Raw genomic sequence first — 20,831 nt, 5'->3', positions numbered from 1 at the left:
CTAAACATATGTAATGACATCCGTAATGACAAGACGCTTTCTTGTCAATTAACATCAATGTGTACTCCACTGGGTAGTGCTGTTCGATCTTGTGAACAATCGTCCAAGGAATACCAGCAAGGGGATCTTATCCTAGGTTTAACAATGGCTCTTAGCCAGCGTGCGTGGTTCATAGCCATCATGGCAATTAGTGTTCAATCGTCGAACGGATGAAGACTAATGTGGATGGCACCTTGCCCAATTTCTAGCTGAGAGTTTGAGAGCATCTTGGATCAAGAAAAAGAAAAACAAAAACAAGCCACAGCTTGCCCGACTTACCATGTATGGGGTCGTGACTTTAGGACGATTTAGCATTGGCACTTTGCCCGAACAATAAGTCCTTGATTTAGGTTCTGTTTAGTGGTGTTGTAAACAATCCCTTTTTTAGTCTGTCCGTGACAGAGTTGCAAGTGCGATAGCGGCAGCGTAATATCTGAAGCGGTGGAATTCATGCCGCCTGGTTAGGACGCCTTGCATACCATTTTTTAAGCCCTTGGCGAGAGTGATGGCCTCAAACATGAGATCCAAAACCGTAAGTGCCTTGTACAATTTAGACTGGTAGGGATTCTATGAGCTGAGATCCCCTATTTTGCCAATTCCCTGAAGACGGGCTTCCTATAAAATCGCCAAAGCACTTTGCTTTGCACAATGACAGTAATTGCCAAGTAGAGTGTAAACAAGAAAAAACAAAGAAAACTTAAACTTGGCTAACCTGGTCGTTGTTGCTGCAACCAGTTTTCATGAAATTTGGAAGGAAAAACTCATTCCAAAATGTCTTATAGCCGTATCTGCACAGACGCCGTCGTATATCCTATACACCCGCCTGGTACATAATGAAATAACCTGCAACCACATTTCCTATTCCTTCCCAGTTTTGGATGCTCATAGTAGATGCCAAACATGGCCAGCTTCAATGCAAGATGTATAAGTTGAAGCCTTGCTTCCTAGAACTTTGTCTGGCCTCATTGCCAAAAAATGCTATTGACGACAGAATGTCATAACAAAGGGACTCGACCTTGTCGATCATACACAAAAGAAAATGGACCTTGTCTACTTGTACATCATATTGCGAAGCAAAAAATATACTTGCAAGGTATGAATGTTTACCTGCTTAGCGTGATTACGGTTGTCCTTAACTAGATAAGGCCATCAGCGGTCCGTGAACTTCTCCATCTGGATCTTGCTTTCATAGAAGTTGTCTAGCAAATTCTAGCTATAGGTCATGCCAAACTCCTTGAGATGATAGAGAGGCTATTTGTACTCAAGCTGTACTTGATTTGGATACTTCTCAAGGTTATATGAAACAAATATGTAATGTATATGATAATTGTCACAAGCCATGCTTTTGCTTGAAGGGCTTAAAGTGCACTCACCTTTTTTGCAATATGTTGTTATGCCATATGCCGTACAAAAATTATCAAACAAAAGAAAAGCTACTGCTTACCTTGTGAGGTACTCACCTCAACTTTCCAATATAGCCTTGTGGTCCAGCTTCTTGCCAATCTAGTCAACTCTTCTGTGGAATTATGGAGACACTTTGGTCCGATCTCGGCGACTGGCATTATGCTTTGCATGGTTCATGCATGCAGTCCTGAGAACTTGCACCATCTTTGCATAGTCTTGTGATCAATCATTGCTCTGCTCGACCATTGAATCCCAAAACCGTTTTTAGGAAGTCGATCTTTCAAAACTTTGCAATCTGTTTCTTGCTGCATGACCGATGCATGCTATCTAGTGATACATGCAAGCTAGCCCACGCATGTCACCTTCACTCAAGGCCAAAAACCGCATCGGCCTTTTAGCCGTTGAATTCATGATGTATTTGACACATTGCGGCCTAGCGGGTCTCCAAAAAAATTCTGAGGAAAACTGTCGAACGCTGGGATGCATTGCTATGGAAGGTGTGCAACCGTCTTCATGGGGTAGGCGAAGACCTTGCTCAAAGCCGAGATGTTGCAGGCCTTTTCCATGGTTGGATGGGCCCCTTGGGCACGCTAGGGCGTCCAAGATTTTAAAAAAATACAATGTGTGGACTCCTCACCTCACAGCGATGGCGGAAAACGCAGGCTGCGCAGGAGAAAAAAACAATCGCGCCGTCCCAACCACACCCCTACAGGGCTCCGGCCTGTGATGAAAATTGCTTATCTTGTCGGGGCACACCCTTCTGGTGCCAGGCCCGCCTGAATTGGTGTAGGCCGATCTTCCTCTCCCCCTCCCACAAGCGGCCCTTCCCGCCCTGCGCTTCTCGACAAACCGTATCTACACAGAGCCGATTCTTGCGGCCATGGTGGTGTCGAAAACTCCGATCACAAGAGAGAGAGAGAGAGAGAGAGAGAGAGAGAGAGAGAGAGAGAGAGAGAGAGAGAGAGAGAGAGAGAGAGAGAGAGAAAGAGAGAGAGAGAGATAGATCCCCAGTCCGCACTGGTCCAGTCTAGGCCCTTGGCCTAGGTCCCTGACCCCCTAGGTTGGGCCTTGCCCCGTAAGACCCTTGTCCTGATAATGGCAAAGATGCAAAAATAGAATGCATATAGAAGAATGGAAATATGTTTCCATCAAACCACTAGCACAGTCTCCAAATACAGGAAGGGACAACGAAGAGGTGATGAGGAGGATGATGGATATTCAAATTCTATGCCGATGAGCCAAGTTTCTATCTTTCCATTGTATGAAGGATGCCCAGAAATGTTATGTGGAATGATGTCCGCTGGGGATAAATTTGCAGTGAAAGCAATCGAGGTTAAAGAGGACTTCTACCTTATCAAATCCACGGAAGTGTTGTACCAGGCAGTGAGAGTACAAAAGGATAAGTGGCATAACAAGATTGTTAGAGGTAGGAAGGTTGTTGAAGGCTTCTACTATGGCCAAGTGGAAGGAAAAGTTGATACATATAGCCTATTGGATTAAACATCTCCATTCATGATCTACTCACATCTTGTAAGCGCCATACGTTTCCCGATGGAGCCTATCGCAGGAGTCCTTAATCAATTCAAGTTATCTACTTAAGTATATGAGAACATATACAATAGCATTCCATATGATGATGATGAGAGCTATGATGCATCCATGTTGCTTAAAACACAATTCCAAAACCCCTAAGTGGGCAAGTGAATGCTTTTTCTCCTAGACAGAATACATCTTTTTCTCCTCATTATTTATTTTTTCTCTTGCTATTCTTCATTTCCTCTATTCAATATTTGAGATTGTTGTACATTAACTATCAAGCTCTGTACCAACTTGCCCCTAACCAGCACCAAAAGGGAGCTAATCAGTACCAAAGTGATGACAAGAAGTACCAACATTTGGTAATGTAGAATTCTCTGCATAAGTTCATGTACAACACTGTGAGCATTTGGTGCAAGATAATGGATCCAAACTGCAACTATATATTTGCAACTTTAGGGTTTCAAATACAAGTGATGCACATAGTAGGGTCTCCAAAACCTGATAGACAACATGGCTCATTACCAGCATAAAGGGAACAATTCCAAATTCTTAAGAAAATTTGGTACTCGATAGCACCGAGTTTGGTACTCTATTCTATCACCAAATTTTGTACATTTTCACCATTGTAATAACACCAATGGAAAGGATTTAAAGGAATATTCTTTTAGACTACAAACTACTAGACAACACAAGAAAAGACACTAGAGATCAAGGTCCCAAGACAGTGTACCAAAAAAGTGGTTTTCCATTATATAATATGCGACATGATACAAAATTTTACCAAGCACAATAGTTCAAGAATCTCATAGGTCAGGGGGATCAAATCTGTAAGAGTAACCCTCCCACTACAGAGGTTGTGTGCACTTGTGACATTTTTAGCGACAAAAATGGGTTTTTATACTCCCCGGTGTCGCTAAGACCATCCCTATGGGAATGTTGCTATATGCGTCGCTATATAGCAACGCAGATAGCGATGGGATAGCAACACACATAGCAACACAGATAGCGATGGCATTAGGAGAAATATGAACCTTGCATGGGCCTTGTAAGGAATCCTAATTTTTAGGGATTAAGGCTAATATTGTGTGGGGTTTAGGGGGCAAGGGCATTGAAGAAGGTAGTTTTGAGTAGGCTTTTCTAGATTTTTTTAAAGACAAATGTAGGATGTGGACCTAAAGGGTTACTTTCTCTCTCTAGCTTTTTTTAAAGTGAAGGAAGCATAGGGGTGTGTCCACATCAGCAAAAACGTGGGTCACAAAGAGTCAAAATTTTACTTTTAAAAGAAAAAATCATTTTTACTTGTTTTGTACTTAAAACTCCCTCCCAACATATATACATATCCATAAATCATTTTTTGACCCATTTTTTAACCCACAAGCTTAGAAAGTCCATTTTTTCAAAAATCTTTTCCCCCAAAAAGTAATAAACATTTTGTTCTTTCCTCCTCCTCCCTCCTCTCTCCCTCTCCCTCTCCTCTCCCTCCCTGCCCCTACCTTCCTCCTCCTCCCAAATCTCTCTCTCCCCCCCCTCCCTCCTTCTCTCCTCCCATCTTCCTCAACCTCTCTACCCTTCCCCCTCTATCTTTTCATCATTTGCTTCCTCACGCAACAGCTTCCATGGTGCCCATGGACATCACAAATGGTTTTCTTCCACCACCACGTACTCCGCACACCAAAAGCATACATATTTGCTTACCCACGGCATTTGCACCGAAGTCCACTAGTGAGGGTGATCAAAGGTCATCATAGGAATGTCGCACCGCTTGTGAGACCAATGTTGACATTTGGGTGGATGGCCATTTGTACCCTTATGATCCTATAAGCCGCTTCCATCCACCGTTTAATAGACTTTTCACATTTCTTCAATTTCTTGGGAGGGGAGAAGCAGGCTTGCTAGTCTATTGCAAGCGGTTTTGTATGGGTGCAGGTTCTTCTTTGCATATGTGGATGCACGAATGTCAAGCTCTTCACCTCAAGGCGACGGCATTACAAGAGAGCGTAGAGGGTAGTTAAAACTCTTGAACAACAAATGCAAGAAAAGGAGTCCCATATCCAGAAGCTTATCAACACCATCACATACTTGAAAGAAACACCCCTTCGTACAAGGGAGCACAAACGCACGTATTCATCCATTGAACTCTTGCACATTCCGGAGGAGCACGCAAATGACGAGTTATAGCCACAAGGTGATGTGGTTTTTACTTGCATGATGCATTCTTACTTCACACTATTTTCTAACATTTATGTTTATTTGTTGCCAGAAACTTCATCTAGGAGGCATGCGGTGGAACAAGCCAAGATGATCGAGTCAACCTTCTCACTAGTTGTCTCAATACCCAGGACGTGATTTCTATCTTACAATCACCTGGAGGTAAGCACATTAAGGATGCAGTCACCAAGGACCTTATGCGTAAATTAAGAAATGTGGTTAGTGATGATAACGTTCAACAAGCTTGTGATGAGGCTGGAATTAGCACCAAAGCCTATCAGGCTATTTTCCAACTCCTAAAGGATGCCCTCAAAGAACATGGCATTGTGGAAAACCTATTTCCCGTTCCTCAAAGGGTCAAGCTCGCAAAGAAGGCCACAAACAAAGATGTGTTCTCCCGTATTGGGACATACCTACACATTGAGGACACAATGCCAACTTTCCTTTATGCTTCGTGCGCAACAAAGACAAGGGGAAAAGGTAAGAAACAATCCATAAAACTTCGGAGAAGGGCTTTCCTTACACAATGTGGAACAATATTTTCGTGGATCTTAGAAGGCTTCAAGAATCCATGCTTAGATTTTACGAGTTACCTGAAGAAGGTGACACACTTTACTTTTTTCTTTGGTATTATTCTTATCATAGACTCTGAAGCTTAAGGTCTTAGCACTATTTATTTTGTAGTGCTTGGCACAAAAGTCGCTTTTGTGCTGAAACTCGATGAGTGTCAAATAGTGAAAGGCCGAAGGTTAGAGAGGCTAAGTGTCACTCTAATGAACGAGGCCCTTCTGCAAACCAAGCGAAGGGATTCAGTCGAGTCATCTCCCACCCCATCTTTTAGCGTGCAATTAGAGAAAGACGTTTGGTGGTTGGGTACTATCTCCATGGATCACAGAAGTAATACACTCCCAAATTGTATGTCAGAAGTTGGAGATGGAGGGTTTTGGTAGTTATAATGTGGAGTGGCACTTTGGTGGGTATTTGAAGACCATAAAGTGTTTGCTTGGCTGCAAACAAGGGGCTTCTTCTCTCATGCCTTGTCCATTTTGCACTCCAGGGTACAAACCTAGTGGACAAAAATCACATAAGAGCACTGCAAAGGTCGGTTCCATGCTTCCATGGCAAGGGCATGGAGAACAAGGGTTAGATTGTCGTGATGTCGGAGATGAAGGTAGAGAATGGGAAGCGTCTATTCTGAGATGTCCCATGCTCAATGCCCCAGACCGTGATCAAAAGGACCACGCTTGGAATCCAATCTTTCTATTTCCTCTATCGAATGTACATTTTTGTACATTACACGCATTCATGCGCATTTTTTATAGGCTATTGAAGCTCCACATTGACTATGCTTTCACAATGAAACCGTTGGAAAAGTCCCAGGAAGCGATCAAAAGAGTGGAGGTACTCTTGAATTCCATTGGCTGTCACGGTGGAAATGTGTCTATCCTTGCTGCAAAGAACACAGGGAAATGTGTCTATCGTTGCTGCAAAGAACACAGGGGAGGCCCATGAAATTGCTCAACAAGTGTCAATGAGTGGACAAAAAGCTAGACACTTTTTCAAGAAAGTTTCCCAAGGAAAGCCAAGTCGATATGATGCTCAAAACAGCTCCAACCAGCAGGCAGGTAACCTTTGGGATCTTTGGAAGGAGTTATGCAAAGCTACTACTGACCATGATTCAAATGGAGAGCTTGCAAACAAGCGCAAGCAAGTTTGGGCACATTTTGATAAAATGGTCAAGCCTATGGGCCTTAACAGCACAACAGAAGAACAACGCCAATCATTTCAAGAGGCCTTGGCGGATTTTACCAAGGTCTTCACCCTTTCTTGGGGTGAAAATAACATCACACATTACATGGTAAGTCATTTTACATGGTGTATTCATTACAAGGGATTGTTTTTATTTAATAATGTGGATTGTTTACTCATGTGAACAACATATCTTGTTTGGGCATGGTGCATTTTTTATGCACAAGTATGGATCGCTTGAAATTTTTAGCACTCAAGGCATGGAGAAGTCCCATTATCGAGCAAGGGGAGTGTACTTCAAAATACTCGACATGGTGGTGGAATGGTGCAATCCAACTATTTGGAGGAGATGTTCAACTGGTTTTTTCGCACAACATTTGCTCGTAAGCTCACAATGGAGCGTGCGCGACAATCCAAGATTTCTATTGAAGTGCGGAAATGGAGTCGTCAAGAGCATAGCAACAAGTGGCAAATGTCGCAAGGTCCCACCAAGCATGCTGCATGGCGGCGATGCAGAGTGCGACAAGGATCAAAGTGGATACTGCACGAGTCACTAAATGTGAACGCAGGGTCCAACTCTTAGCGACATGTTTATTAAAAAAATAATACTTAAAAAAAAAATTAGTGTGAAGAGGGCCCTTTTTAAATGGGCCCTTATAAATATTGCATGCTCTCATAAACCACTCATTTCTTAAGAACAAGTGAGCTCTTACCAACGAAATGGCGCGCACCAAACAAACCACGAAAGAGCATTCGCCTGCCAACAAAAACACCCTCCAAGGATGTGAGAAGCCGTCATGGCTTAAAGGCACAAGAAAACGGCCATGAACACCTGGCCGTTCCAGGAACTCTTCTGGTAGAGGGCATGGTGGTAGGGCACGAGAGTCATCGAGGACTGTTGAATCTCCACCTCCTCAAGATATAACACCTGGAAAGAGAATGAAACAACGTGCCCAGCACTAGAGAGAAGAAGAGGGCCAGCAAACAACAGAGTCCGATAGGGAGCATCTGTTGTGCCACCAATCACAAGCAGGACCATCCAGGACTCGGGTGGTCCATACAGACACTGAATCAGAGAGTGAGCCACCATGGCTGCGAGATAAAATACTGCGCACACACCGGGTGGCCGTTGGGGGGAAGACATTGCCTCGAGGCCAGGGAGCTCTCCCCACACAACAAGACCGACAGCCAAGGGAAGAGGAAGAATCAGAAGAGCCGCAGAACCAGCCCCTAAGCATGTAAATAGGCGCAAGTCTAAGTTTTTCAAGAAGCCTAAACGCCGCCCGCCAGCAAATGTGCAAGTGTCCCCAAGACAACCGCAGTGGCGCCGAAAAATAGCAAGGGCATTTGCAGAAATCCGCCACTACCAGAAGACGACGGAGCTTTTGATTCGACGCGCCCCCTTTGCTCACACAGTGAACGAGGTGCTTCAAAGCTATGGAAATCAGTATAGAATGCAAGCAATAGTGCTAGAGGCTATTCAAGAAGCTACAGAGGCCCACATCATTTCGATGTTGGAAGATACCAGCCTATGCACCATTCATGCAAAGCGAGTGACAATACAGCCAAAAGATATGCAGCTTGCACGTCGATTGCGACGAGACTTCGAGCATTAGCCGAAGTTACCCCTCTTTTTGTATTGCACACCCTTATCTTTGTAATGATTTTACTTTCCAATGACAATATGATCAACAGTTGTGTCTACTGTGTCTATTATCTTTGTAATGAAATGACTTTGTAATTTCATGTTCTCTATGTAATTTTAGTCAATTTCAGTAAATTTAGGTATTTTAAGTACCCTTGGGGGTAGATAAGCCTACAAGGGGAAAAAAAAACCTGGCCACAAGGGCGCACAAATGGCTCATCCATCAGTTTTGGATGGGCCATTTGTGCGCCCTTGTGGCCAGGCTTTTTTTTGCCCCTTGTAGGCTTATCTACCCCCAAGGGTACTTAAAAAGCACAAATTTACTAAAACCTATTGGTTTTGCAACATTATTTTACATGGATCCTTGTGGACACCCTTTTTTGGCCATTTCAAGCTTTGAATTCCCTATAGGATATCAAAAGAAATAACATATTGTGAAACCAAGTGTCTATGCAACATTAATTTGGATTTTTCAAATGTCCAATGTAATTGGACTTTTTGGTGCAGGGGTGTACTAGGTAGAGCTAAAGCAGGTGATAGTGTGCTTGAAACTTCATTTCATAATTGATTTCACCTTTTCTAGTGTCCTTGAGTGTGAACATATGCTGGGATTGCCATAAAAAGGGTGCATCTAAATTAATGATGCAAAACCAATTCATTTCAATAAATTTGTGCTTTTTAAGTATCCTAGGGGTAGATAAGCCTACCAGGGGGAAAAAAAAGCCTGGCCACAAGGGCGCGCAAATGGCCCATCCAAAACTGATGGATGGGCCATTTGCGCGCCTTGTCGCCAGGCATTTTTTGGCCCTTGGTAGGCTTATCTACCCCCTAGGGAACATAAAATACCTAAATTCACTGAAATTGACTGAAGTTGCATACAGAACTTGAAATTACAAAGTCACCAATCAAAACAATTTTCATATCACCAATTGAAACAATTTTCAAGATTGACAAATCACATTCAAAAGAATTTGCAAGATAGAGAGACAATTTCAAATATTTTTTATTACTTCCAAAACGGTGATTTTACATCATGTATCTAAGGAGTTCATAATTTTTTTGACCATTTCTTGGCGCCTATTTTGCGCGTAAGGCAACTCCCCTGTCAAGAGGGACTGCGCTATGGCCTTTGGGTCAGTTGAGCCAATGGAAGCATGTATCCCTATCTGGGCAAGCACTTTACCACAAAAGGCAGTGCCAAACACTATGCATACAAGGGATCTACGCATTAGGAACACTTGATGCGCAGTTTGAGCAATGGTGCTCAAACACAGAAACTTGCTCAAAGCTTTTAACGACCAAGTCATAAAATGGCCTTGGGGAGTAAATTATGGATAATGGATAATGGCCACATCACCAGGGGGGAGTTGTCCTAGGTAATGCGCAAGGGAAGCTTGAGGTCCAAAGCTCGTCCGCTTGCCACCCATCCTTGCAGCAAAATAATCAACCTCCACGACATCCTGTCATAAACTGATGAAGGTTAAGAAAAAAGACAATGAATGATAAAATAGTAACATGAAAATTAGGATACAGTTTAACTCCTTCTCCTTGTCCTCCTCCTCCCTGTTGCCCTTTGCATCCAAGTCAATGCTCCCATGCACCACAGATACGAGCTTTGGATCATCAGATGGGAGGTTGCATAATGGCATAGGAATCCTAGCAGCCTCAACCTTGGCTTGCGTGGCTTGGAATTCTTCATTAGCCACGTGCAACTGCTCTGCTGCCAGGACCTCCGTACATACAACTGCAATAGTGTTAGCAACAGAGTCCCCATCTGGCAAGATCTTGCTTTCTAGGGCATCTGGCGTATTGTCCAAGGGACATTTGGTGCTGTTGCATAGCACACTTAAGAATTCATCCATGCGTAGGCCAAATGCTTTCTCCAAATCATGCAAAAACACATACTCCTCCCCATCCACTACCACTGAGGAGAAGCGGCTGATTTCTACCTTTGGATAGCCACATCCGTTAGTGGTAGTGGCACTGGAGTGTCACTAGGGCCAGCCGCAACTATGGATTTCTCAACCACTTCCTCAAGACCCCTAGGGTACTCGAGCCGGAGTGCCTTTCCTTCTGCTGCAGGGTTCATGGAGATAACCTATTGCTCCTTGGTGTCCTTGATAAAGGACCCAACCTGAAGGTGTGGTAAGTGGAGCTCCTCCAAATCAGGTTCCTCTCTCACCAAGAAGATAAATGTTGCGAGCCGAGAAAGGTACTCCACCCCCAACTTGCGCTTCTTGAGCGCTGACACCCCTGGGGATTGCTCGTCCAAGTAATGGCCTGCATCGGTTGCAATTTCTTGGAATCATTGCAATCGCTTGGAGAATGGGCGATCACCTTTGTGTATATAGCACAAATGATCACAATGCACCCAGATCCCTGCATGTGGGGGGATAGATACAGAATATTTTATGATGTGCTCCTCCATGAATGCAAAAATCTCGGCAAATGCATCCATGTGAAGGGCAACTGTGGCGTCAAGGTCAGGGAGAAGAGTAAAAAAGGTGTGGAGGTCCAACTTCCCTTTGTATTTGGTGTCCTCGAGGAAGAGGATGAAGCGTGACAAAGGGGTGGATGTGGCTGCAGATGCAGAGGCTGTGGAAGCATCCAAGTCTAGCCTGGGGTGTAGATAGAGAGTGGAGCTCAAAAAGTTGCAAAAGGGAAAATAGTGAATGAGTTAGGTGGCCCCCCTTTTATAATGGACGCTTTTTTTAAGACATTAAAAAAAAGGCACTTTCACCAAAAAATGATTTCTCATCTCAATGCAAAAAATTATATTCAAAGGCATGATTTTCCGAAGCAAATCATGTTGATCAGTTTGAAAATTGCAAGAGTGACAAAGTTATAAGATCGATAGCATAGTTCCATCCATCTCCCAGTCCTCCTCGACCTTCAGTTTGTCTTCCATTCTCTTCCCAATCTGCGGACATTCATTACAATAAGCATCCAATGATCGACAAACCATGATGTATTGAAAATGTGGTGGAAGGATTCTCACCTTGTGACCTTGTAAACGAAATTGTGCTTGTTGAAGGGCCTCAAAACCCATAATAACCAAATGTTCTCGAACATTACTGAGAGTCCAATGCATCGTTTGAACATTACTGAGAGTCCAAATGCTTGTGTAGAAGTAGGGACAATATAGGAGCGAGAATAGAAGAAAATCCTTCTTTGAACAAGTTTGGTTGGGCAAAGATGTGGGAATATTATTGCTCCAATATCCGCATGTATAGCATTGAATGTACCGGAGAGACTATGTAGTGGCTGCTCCTCCACCAACTTGGATGGAAATATGACTATAAATGCATGATGAATCTTAAGTATGAATCCATAATAACATTACACTGTGATTCCAGACATAGCTTTGTATTCTCAAAACATGTACTTACAATGTGTTGGAAATCGAGGTGGTTGTTGCAAATGCATGGTTGACATTGAGAAAACATGTTGCACAATGGCTACGGTCCCCTTGTCTTTGCGGTTCTTGAAGCCAAGGAGATTTCCTTTCCAATGAAGATTCAAGTTTGCACGATTCCGCACACGATGAGGGCCAATAGCAGATGGTTGCATGTATACCCAATAACCTTTGGTGAACTCTTGTGGCACCCACTCATCATCTACACCTCTAGTGTTGTGGCATGCAAGTGTTGTGACCTCATCCTTTGGCCGCCTTTGCAAAGTAGAGTTGGCCATGGTTGAGCAAAGAAAACTAGGAGGAGGAGAAGGACCTTGATTGTTGCTACAATGTAGGTGTGATAAAGTGATATGAGAAGGTGGTTAACCCTTGTGGCAATGGGAGGAGAAGGTGGATAACCCTTGCTTAGTTTGACAATGGGAGGAGAAGGTGGATAACCCTTGCTTGTTGTGGCAACGGAAGGTGGTAGGGGAGGAGAGAGGAGCTTCCTTGTTGCAGCAATGGAGATGGTGTAGAGAGAGAGAGAGTGTTGGAGTAGCGGATGAGTGTGATGGTTGCAACAAAGGAGGGGTTGGAAAAGGGGTTCTAGAGAGAGAAAATCACTTTTTGCCTAAGAACTACTTTTGGGGGAGCTCTGGATAGCAAAAAAAGTTTTTTCAAAAGTTTTTTAAAAAATTTGAATTTTAGGGTTTTTGGGTGCACGTTTTGACTTTTTGAGGTCAAAAAATGTTTTTTTGACCATAAAATAGTTTTAGGGGGGTTTTAAGAAGATGAAATTTGAGTTTTGAAAATTTTGAAAATTTTCAAATTGTTGGGATTTTTTCATAACCGGATAAAAAAGGAGTGAAGTTGGAGGTTCCATATGGCCCACCCCCCCCCCCCCCCCACCTTCTCACTAGGTAAGAGCCCATTTAAGAAGTGTAAGACTACTTTGTCCCCCTACATTTTTGAGGGCATAGAGTGTGTCCACCACCCTCTTCTCATTGGCTGGCCTCTAATTAACCTTAATCCCAAAGGGCCCCTAGAGGGTTCATATTTTTCTTAATGGTTGCAGGCTTCCTATAGCGACGCTCATAGCAATGTTGCAGAGCCTTATATAGCGACGCCCAAGAGTGAAATTTTATGGGTGGCAAGGCATTGAATGCCTTGCCACGCATCAACCATATTGAATGTTTCAATAATAAAGTAAACCTAAATGAATCCAAGATAAGCCCAGATTCACCTTTGAAAGAAAGTACAAGGTATAGACCCAAAGTAGTCACCCACAAGACAATATAACCATTAACTCCATCATTCATAGAATTGTTTGCAGAATAAAGATACAGAATTGACAAAAGTAAATTGATGAAAGTAAATCAATGACAATTGTACACACCATAGGCAAAATCACTTGATTGTTAAGCTTTGCAAAAGTAATAGTTACAACACCATTGTCATTATTGAGAAAATATACATGGTTTTATAATAGTTACAAAAAAACGTATACACGTCATCTCATTATACATGCTATGACAAAAGGAAACTAATGCTATCTAGCTACGGCTAGACTGACGTCGTCTAATCAGATGTCTCATCGTGTCCAAGCGGCGTATCTGTCGGATTTTGCAGAAAAAACAATAAGACTTTCTGTAAGTATAAACATATAATTTACAAAACAATACAACAAATGAAAAAGAGTAAACCCTAATACTAACCATGCCGACGTGAGAACTTAGAATGTCCATCAAGGCATTTAAGCCCTTTCTGCCCGCGTACTTGTGCTCGTACGGTATGGGGTCACGCCTTGTCATCGACCACTGTTCAAAACATACAAAGAATCCATTATGTAGAATTTAAAAGTACAAATAGATGTAACTACCAAACCTAAAGAGCAATGCAAAAACACTTAAAAAATCAGCTTCAAATGATGCCCACCCGCCGCTCCCCATGTGGTGCGAGCTCCCTGTCTCTACTCGCGCTTTGGCTGCCTCCTTTTGTTGCTTCCACTTGTCAGGATTCTCGCACGCTGCTCGCTTCGTATTCTTCCAATCTTCTTTAGCCAGCCAATCTGGTCTATTCCACCCATGCTTTATTGCTTTTTGTACTTCGAAACACTTGTGCTTGCAGTATTTGCACACTCGAATATTCATCAGGTCTTCTTCATTGAAGCGCTCATCCCAACTTGACACGGGAAACTCGTCATGCAACATGCTGATGACTCTGTCTTTTAATTCACTTGGCACTTCACTCCATGTGTTTAGTATGTAGTGTCTAAACACCTGCGAGCAAAGATCGTGCATGCACGAGATCACCTTCTTGCCTTCATCATCCAAGATGATGCCGCCGCTGATGTTGATGGAGTACAACAAGCCCTCTTGCCTGTGACGCATGGACCAAGGTGTCTTGGTAGGGGTCTCTAGCAGTGTCTCAATGGGGGTACGGATGTCGGGTGTCTCCACTGGATTCTGGGCCTCTGGGGTGACTCTCGGCGGAGTAGGTAGTGGTGTGTAGCTAGGAACGGCTGATAGTCGCGTAAAAAATTGGCCGCGCAAAACCTGGCGTAGATGGCGATGACGTGGTTGGTGTGGGGACAGACAAAGAAGGAGAAGGTAAAGATCCTTGTCAAAGACAAGGCAGTGTCGAGGCATCAACGACGGCATCCCCACAACAACCGCCGTCGCCACCACAAGAGCATCGGTGCCTAGACGAGTGTGAAGATCGTCTCGTTAGATCATTATACATCTAGAGTTTTTATTAAAGTAAACACATTGTAATAGGTCACCTGAAAAGCGCCGTGATGCTAGTGTCACTCTATCCAAACTTTGCCCGCATGTTGAGAAGAACCAGGAGCACCTTCAATCTAGACACACGTGCTCCATCATACAATGGCGTATCGGCTTCACTTTTCATACCATCATAGATAATCCTTTTTGAATCCATGATCGTCTCGATCATTTCATCGATCTTGGGCTCAAACATTGCCTCATTGGGAATGTGGTCTGCATGATCATCCTCTAAGCTATCAGAGGCTACATCTTGTGGTCTCACATATGCTGCTTGACCAAAGCGCGTGCGAACACGTCTATTGGGTTGCAAGATTGTTGCTGTTGACCAGCGTCAGAGTTCGACGAGTTTTAATTGGCAACAACTCGTTCTATAATAGATGGATCAAATTCGCCAAATTCACAAATGTGCTGCAAAGAAACGTGTCTTGTCCGTCGCAAAGCATGCTTGCATTGATTACAAGGACATAAGATCCTTATTGAGAGATAGGTGTTTCAGGTGGACGGCCCCACATCCTTATCACTACTCATAATGAATGTAAATACCTTATAACCTGGACATAAATTTAATTTTCTATTGGCATCCTCCGTCTTTTATCTCTCTCTCTCTCTCTCTCTCTCTCTCTCTCTCTCTCTCTCTCTCTCTCTCTCTCTCTCTCTCTCTTCACACTATAAACTACCTCACATTCTCTAGTCATGTCCAATCCCCGCACACCTCGGCCTAGAGGTGCATGGAGATCAGAACCACCGGGTTATAATCTCGTCTTTATTGGTCAATGCCTATATTTGAGGGTACGAGAAATCTACACATCCACGTCTACATGATAGTGCATGTGGTGGACAAAACCCCTTTGCCTCTTCTCTAGTTGTAGCAATTCACACCATCTTAATATCTCTTCATAACAGATCTTAGTTTGAGGGATTACTTAGCACATTACATGTTGGCCTCCAATCTGAGTATCATGCTGTTGAAAGCTTTCCAACTTAAGGTCGCATCCGTAGAGAGGAAGAGAGGGATCACCGTTCGCCTAACTCTAATTGTTTTTTTGTAATTCCAAAGGTAGACTTTAATATAAAAACAAAATCCAAAATCTAATCTTAAATCTAACCTAATTGAACATATGGTGATTCACGGCGAATTGAATATGGTTAGTGTGTGAGTTAATAGGTGTCATATTCTAATGGGAATAAACATATTGTTTAATTAGTATTTGCTCTTTGGGAAAGCCTTCATTGACATGCACTAAAATCTAACCTAAATCTAATCTAATCTATCTAATCTTAAATAGGACATAAATCTAGATCTAATGTAATCTTAAATTCAAAATAAACCTAAATCTAATCTAATCTTAAATCTAACCTAAACCTAAAAGTAATCTAACTTAAATCTAAAGCTAATCTAAATTATTTTGAATCTTGCCTTAATCTTAAATCTAAATCTAATCTAATCTTAAACTCAACATAAACTTAAATCTAATCCAATCTTAAATCCTAAACCTAAATGTAATCTAACTCAAATCTAACCTACCTAGCTAATCTTAAATCTTGCCCTAATTTTAAATCTAACGTAAATCTAAATCTAACCTAATCTTAATCTAATGTAAATCTAAATCTAACCTAATCTTAAATCTAATTTAAATCTTAACCTAATCTTAAGTCTAACCTAATTTTAAATTTAGCATAAATTTTAAATAAAAGTTAAATGTAATCTAGCTTAATCTTAGATCTGAATCTAACATACTTTTAATTAAATGTAATTCTAAATCTAACCTAACCCTAAATCTTAATAAAAGATTTCATTTCATATTTTCTCTACTTTATCTCTCTCTCTCTCTCTCTCTCTCTCTCTCTCTCTCTCTCTCTCTCTCTCTCTCTCTTCGTTTTCTCCCCTTACCTCTCTCTTTTCGTGTTCTCCCCCTCTCACTCTCTTTGGTTCTCTCTCTCTCTCTCTCTCTCTCTCTCTCTCTCTCTCTCTCTCTTTCTCTTTGTTTTCTCCTCTCTCTCTCTCTCTCTATCTCTTTCTCTTTGCTTTATCTCTCTCTCTCTCTCATTCTCTATCTTTACTCTATCTCTCATTGTCTCTCTTTACTCTCTCTCTCTCTCTCTCTCTCTCTCTCTCTCTCTCTCTCTCTCTCTCTCTTTTCCTCTCTCAATGTGTGCGTGTATGCATTCTTTGTTTATGCATGAGTGTGTGTGTGTGTGTGTGTGTGTATGTGTTTTTTGTTTATGCATGTGTGTACTCTCTCTCTCTCTCTCTCAAAGACACAATGTGTGTGTGTGTGTGAAGAAGGAAGAGAGAGAGAGAGAGAGGGAGAGCGCGGGTTACCTCTTACGCTTGAGCGCCGAAAACTCATATATGATATCTGAGTTTCTGGCGCTCGCGGTTTATTTTTTACCCCTGTCGGCATCGATATGAGCATCACTATGGGCATGGCTATAGGCTTGCTATGCAACAAATAAAATAGCAATGCTTATAGCAACGCTGTGGACTTTCAATTTTGAGCATCGCCTGTGAGCGTTGCTAATGTGAAGTACCTCTTGTAGTGTCCATCTATATAAAGTAATCAGCAACATACCCATAAATATTATCTTCTATGTCAAAGGTAGGGTTCTTGAAAGTGTACGTTGTTGGGTACCGATCGTGTATCCATTCAAGAAACCACAAAAAAATGAGGTCCACCAAGTAAAAAGGGCGTTCTTTTCCTACCACAACATGGTAGCATGATCTGATTGCAAGAAAGTTCTCATAGTTTTCTTTTAGTGCCTTGAATCGATAGTCATCCACTAGAATTGTGTTGCTAGCATCAAAATCTTGGTGCCTTTCCCACACTGTTCGTAAGTTCTTCAGGTAAACAGGCTTGTCGCCCACCTCTTGGGGCACGCGCGGCACGTCTACCATACTCTACCGCCAGGTCTCACAGTCTTCTTGGCAGAGTATATCTGCCATGCCAAAGAGGAGCTTAGAAGCATGCATAACCTAATCTCTGAAACAATCAAGGCTTACATGAGTTACCTATAAAGTATGTATGCCTCACATGTTGGGGGAAGCAAGCACTCAACATATCTAACAGCTTTTTCCTTCTATAGCAGGACCACAAAATTATCTTGGTTTTATTTTTAAGAATTAGTATGAACTCCTCAGCATCTAGTCTTACAAGACAATTTAGCAAGCTATTGAGTCCAATGAGCCATGGTTGGAACTTCTTGTTCAAAACTGAAAGGCCTTATGGAAGTTTGTAGAAGCTTGTCAATAACACCCCATTAAGATCAAGCACAATTAGCCACCCGGGTTTATCATCCACATTAGGCGCAAGTGTTGTGTTTGTCGATGGCTCATCTAGCCACCAAAGTATACTACAATACCAATAGTCCATATGAGTGGATGAACATAGACTGTGCAAACAAAAAGTGCAATCATCATATCATAAAAAGAAAACTGGTATGACACCAGAAACTACCAAATTTGGTACTCAATACTACCAATTTGGTATTGTATTGTGAAATACTTAGTTTGGAAATGAATAGTAACATTGGAACACACTTACAAGCTGAACACACCGCGGTATTATAGAGAGAACAAGAGATGAAAGACAGAGCCCAAAAGTTGAGTGATTCGGTGAAATGAAAAGCAAATTGTGCAAAATACATTTGCATGTCAGAAGGACTATAGTTTTCATACACGGGTCAGCTGGTCACGGGCACGGTTGCACTTCCTCCTTTGCACACAAAAACGATCCTACACTGTCACCGAGTCAAAAGAATCACCTATCAAATTTTGTATAGCATCACTAGCCGCTAGATCCACACCCTCGTTGGCACTGTCCACTTTTTCATCCTCTACTATCACTTCCTCCTTGGCATTCTCGGCCCCGTCCTTGTTCTTTGCTTTGCTTGCCTTTCCCCTTTCTGCATATTCCCCTTTCATAGCTTTCCCCTTTCCCTTTCTTGGAATCATCCACCCCTTTCCCCTCCTTGAATCCTCCCCCTGATGCCCCTTTTTAGCTTCCAACCCCTTCTTTGCCTCCCCCTCATCCTCTTTGGCCTCCACCCCATGCTTGGTATCTTCCCCTGCCCCTTTAGGTTCTTCCACCTTCTGCTTGGTCTCTTCCCCTGGCCCTTTAGATTCTTCCACTCCCTTCTTGTTTGTTGCACCTCCCCCTTGCATATTCTCATCCTTGCTAGTGATATGATCTTCAAACATCGTGTCAGCAGCATCTGGTCTGCAGCTCCACTTCTTGAGGGACTTTACCTCGCACATTGTCTTTGTTCTCCTTAACATCATTGTCCTTGTAGTCATTGTTTCCTTCACTTTCCCCCATGGTATCACAATGCTGGCCCTTCTTAGTCTCTTTCCCTTCCACACTACCATACTTTAAATCATGGATAACATCCTCTATCTCTTTAGTAATCTCATCCTCCTCCCATCCATATACGACTTGCAGCAGACTTTGTGGCACCCTGCCCGTCCTTGACCGCCTCTCCATTTCTTCCATTGGGCCCAGCCACTGCAACAGCATTCTCCTCTACAAAATCACCAAAAGACAACATGTACTTACAAACAAACTCACATGCAGTGCAAGTAAGCATATGATTTGCAGAACACACACATACTTACTCTTGACAAGATGATGCCCACAGTGATCCACAACTTTGCCACCTCAAGGATAACCATGGTACAACCAGGTTTGTCACAATGAGCCTTGTTGTGTAGCAAAGCACTGAAGCAAAGGGGGTAATACTGATGTCAGCACTCAAGCATAAATATTCCAACAACCCCTGCGGACTCCAAAAGCTCACCACATGAAACACACACACCAAACACGTGGATCATACCCACCAAATCAACAACCTGGGCCTAGGATACAACATGAATCTCTTTCCAAGCCCAAAATTAGTAATCATCTGCTTCACAAAGAGGGTGTGGCGTTGTGCTTCCTTCCATGTTGCCTCCAACATATCATACTCAGCTTGTTGCCAAACAACACCAAAGGGGGAACCAGATTAGTACCAAAAGCTACTAGATTAGTGTGAGTGTACAAATGCGGTGCATGTGCGGAGAGCAAGAAGGAGAGAGAGAGAATACATGATGGGTGGAGAAACCTCAAGAAGTAACTCAGTGTATGAGTGAGGTGCTTCTTATTCTTATCCATAGAAAGATTAAGGAAGTGTATACATAGTGGGAAGGTAGCCGGCGGGCAAAATGCGGAGCGCCTTTACCTCAACAATCTCCCACTTAAAGGCGATGCACCGATAAGTGAGACCTACTATCTAAACTACTAGTATGTATAAGAAAACAGGTGAGAGACTCTCTCAACCTATACCCATTGGATCTCTCTATTGATCTACACGTAGTCATATCGGATCTGGTGGTAGACAAGTGTGCATACCCATGCTAGAGTCTGCATGTAAATCCCACAGACAAATCTTCATAGTCTGTAAAGCTCCACTAAGCATCATGCTAGTGTCAGTGACCGTACAACTGACTATCCCTACTGCAAATCCCACTGCCAGCTGCTAGATCGGGCCTCGACACTAACAAATCGAACATGAGACTCCCAAACGCTGACAAAATCTACACAAACATGGTTGTACTCACCTCATTTGCACTATCTATAATCACTACATCATCAAGACTACCCAACGCATATGGATGTGTCAACACCGACACTAAGGAAGCTATGTCCCTCTCACCCATAGGCAAAATTGTGCGTCCTAGCACCAACTCATCAGCCTCTAACATGAGCATGTCAAAAAACTCCTTATCTATCAAATCTATCTATGTCTCTATGGAGCAGACCTACTGTGTCTCACTAGAGCACTGCCGCTCTATCCTGTCTCTACAAAGTCTACTAGCACGTCCTGCATAGCTAAATGCTATGTCTCCTGAGCATGATGGAGATCATTGGTGAAAGAGACACGTCTTGTCTCTCGCTTAAAACATGCTAGTAGTAAAACCAAGACTACATCATCTCAAACCTCAGACACATGCATAGGATATACCAAGCCGCTACGGGCTCCTCTGGCAATCACTAAAATTTGATATGGTTGCTTCTTTGCCGCCTCTTGAAGC

The 20,831-nt window shown here is 42.7% G+C and overlaps 1 protein-coding gene across 1 annotated transcript; it reads right to left on the bottom strand.

Annotated features, from left to right (window-relative positions):
• Window positions 1–2,076: 2,076 nt before the first annotated feature.
• LOC147437955 (uncharacterized) lies at window positions 2,077–14,368 on the bottom strand. The gene is made up of 3 exons (XM_086486668.1): window positions 13,883–14,368; window positions 13,694–13,795; window positions 2,077–2,298 (listed from the first exon to the last, which is right to left on the bottom strand). Exons 1-3 carry the CDS (start codon window positions 14,366–14,368, stop codon window positions 2,077–2,079), a joined length of 810 nt encoding a protein of 269 aa, XP_086342794.1.
• Window positions 14,369–20,831: the final 6,463 nt, after the last annotated feature.

This window comes from Adiantum capillus-veneris, chromosome 17, assembly GCF_014529385.1.
Source record: "Adiantum capillus-veneris isolate H3 chromosome 17, ASM1452938v2, whole genome shotgun sequence".
NCBI lineage: Eukaryota > Viridiplantae > Streptophyta > Polypodiopsida > Polypodiales > Pteridaceae > Adiantum > Adiantum capillus-veneris.
Note: the sequence above shows the minus strand (reverse complement) of the source record. Positions and strands in the feature narration are given on the sequence as shown.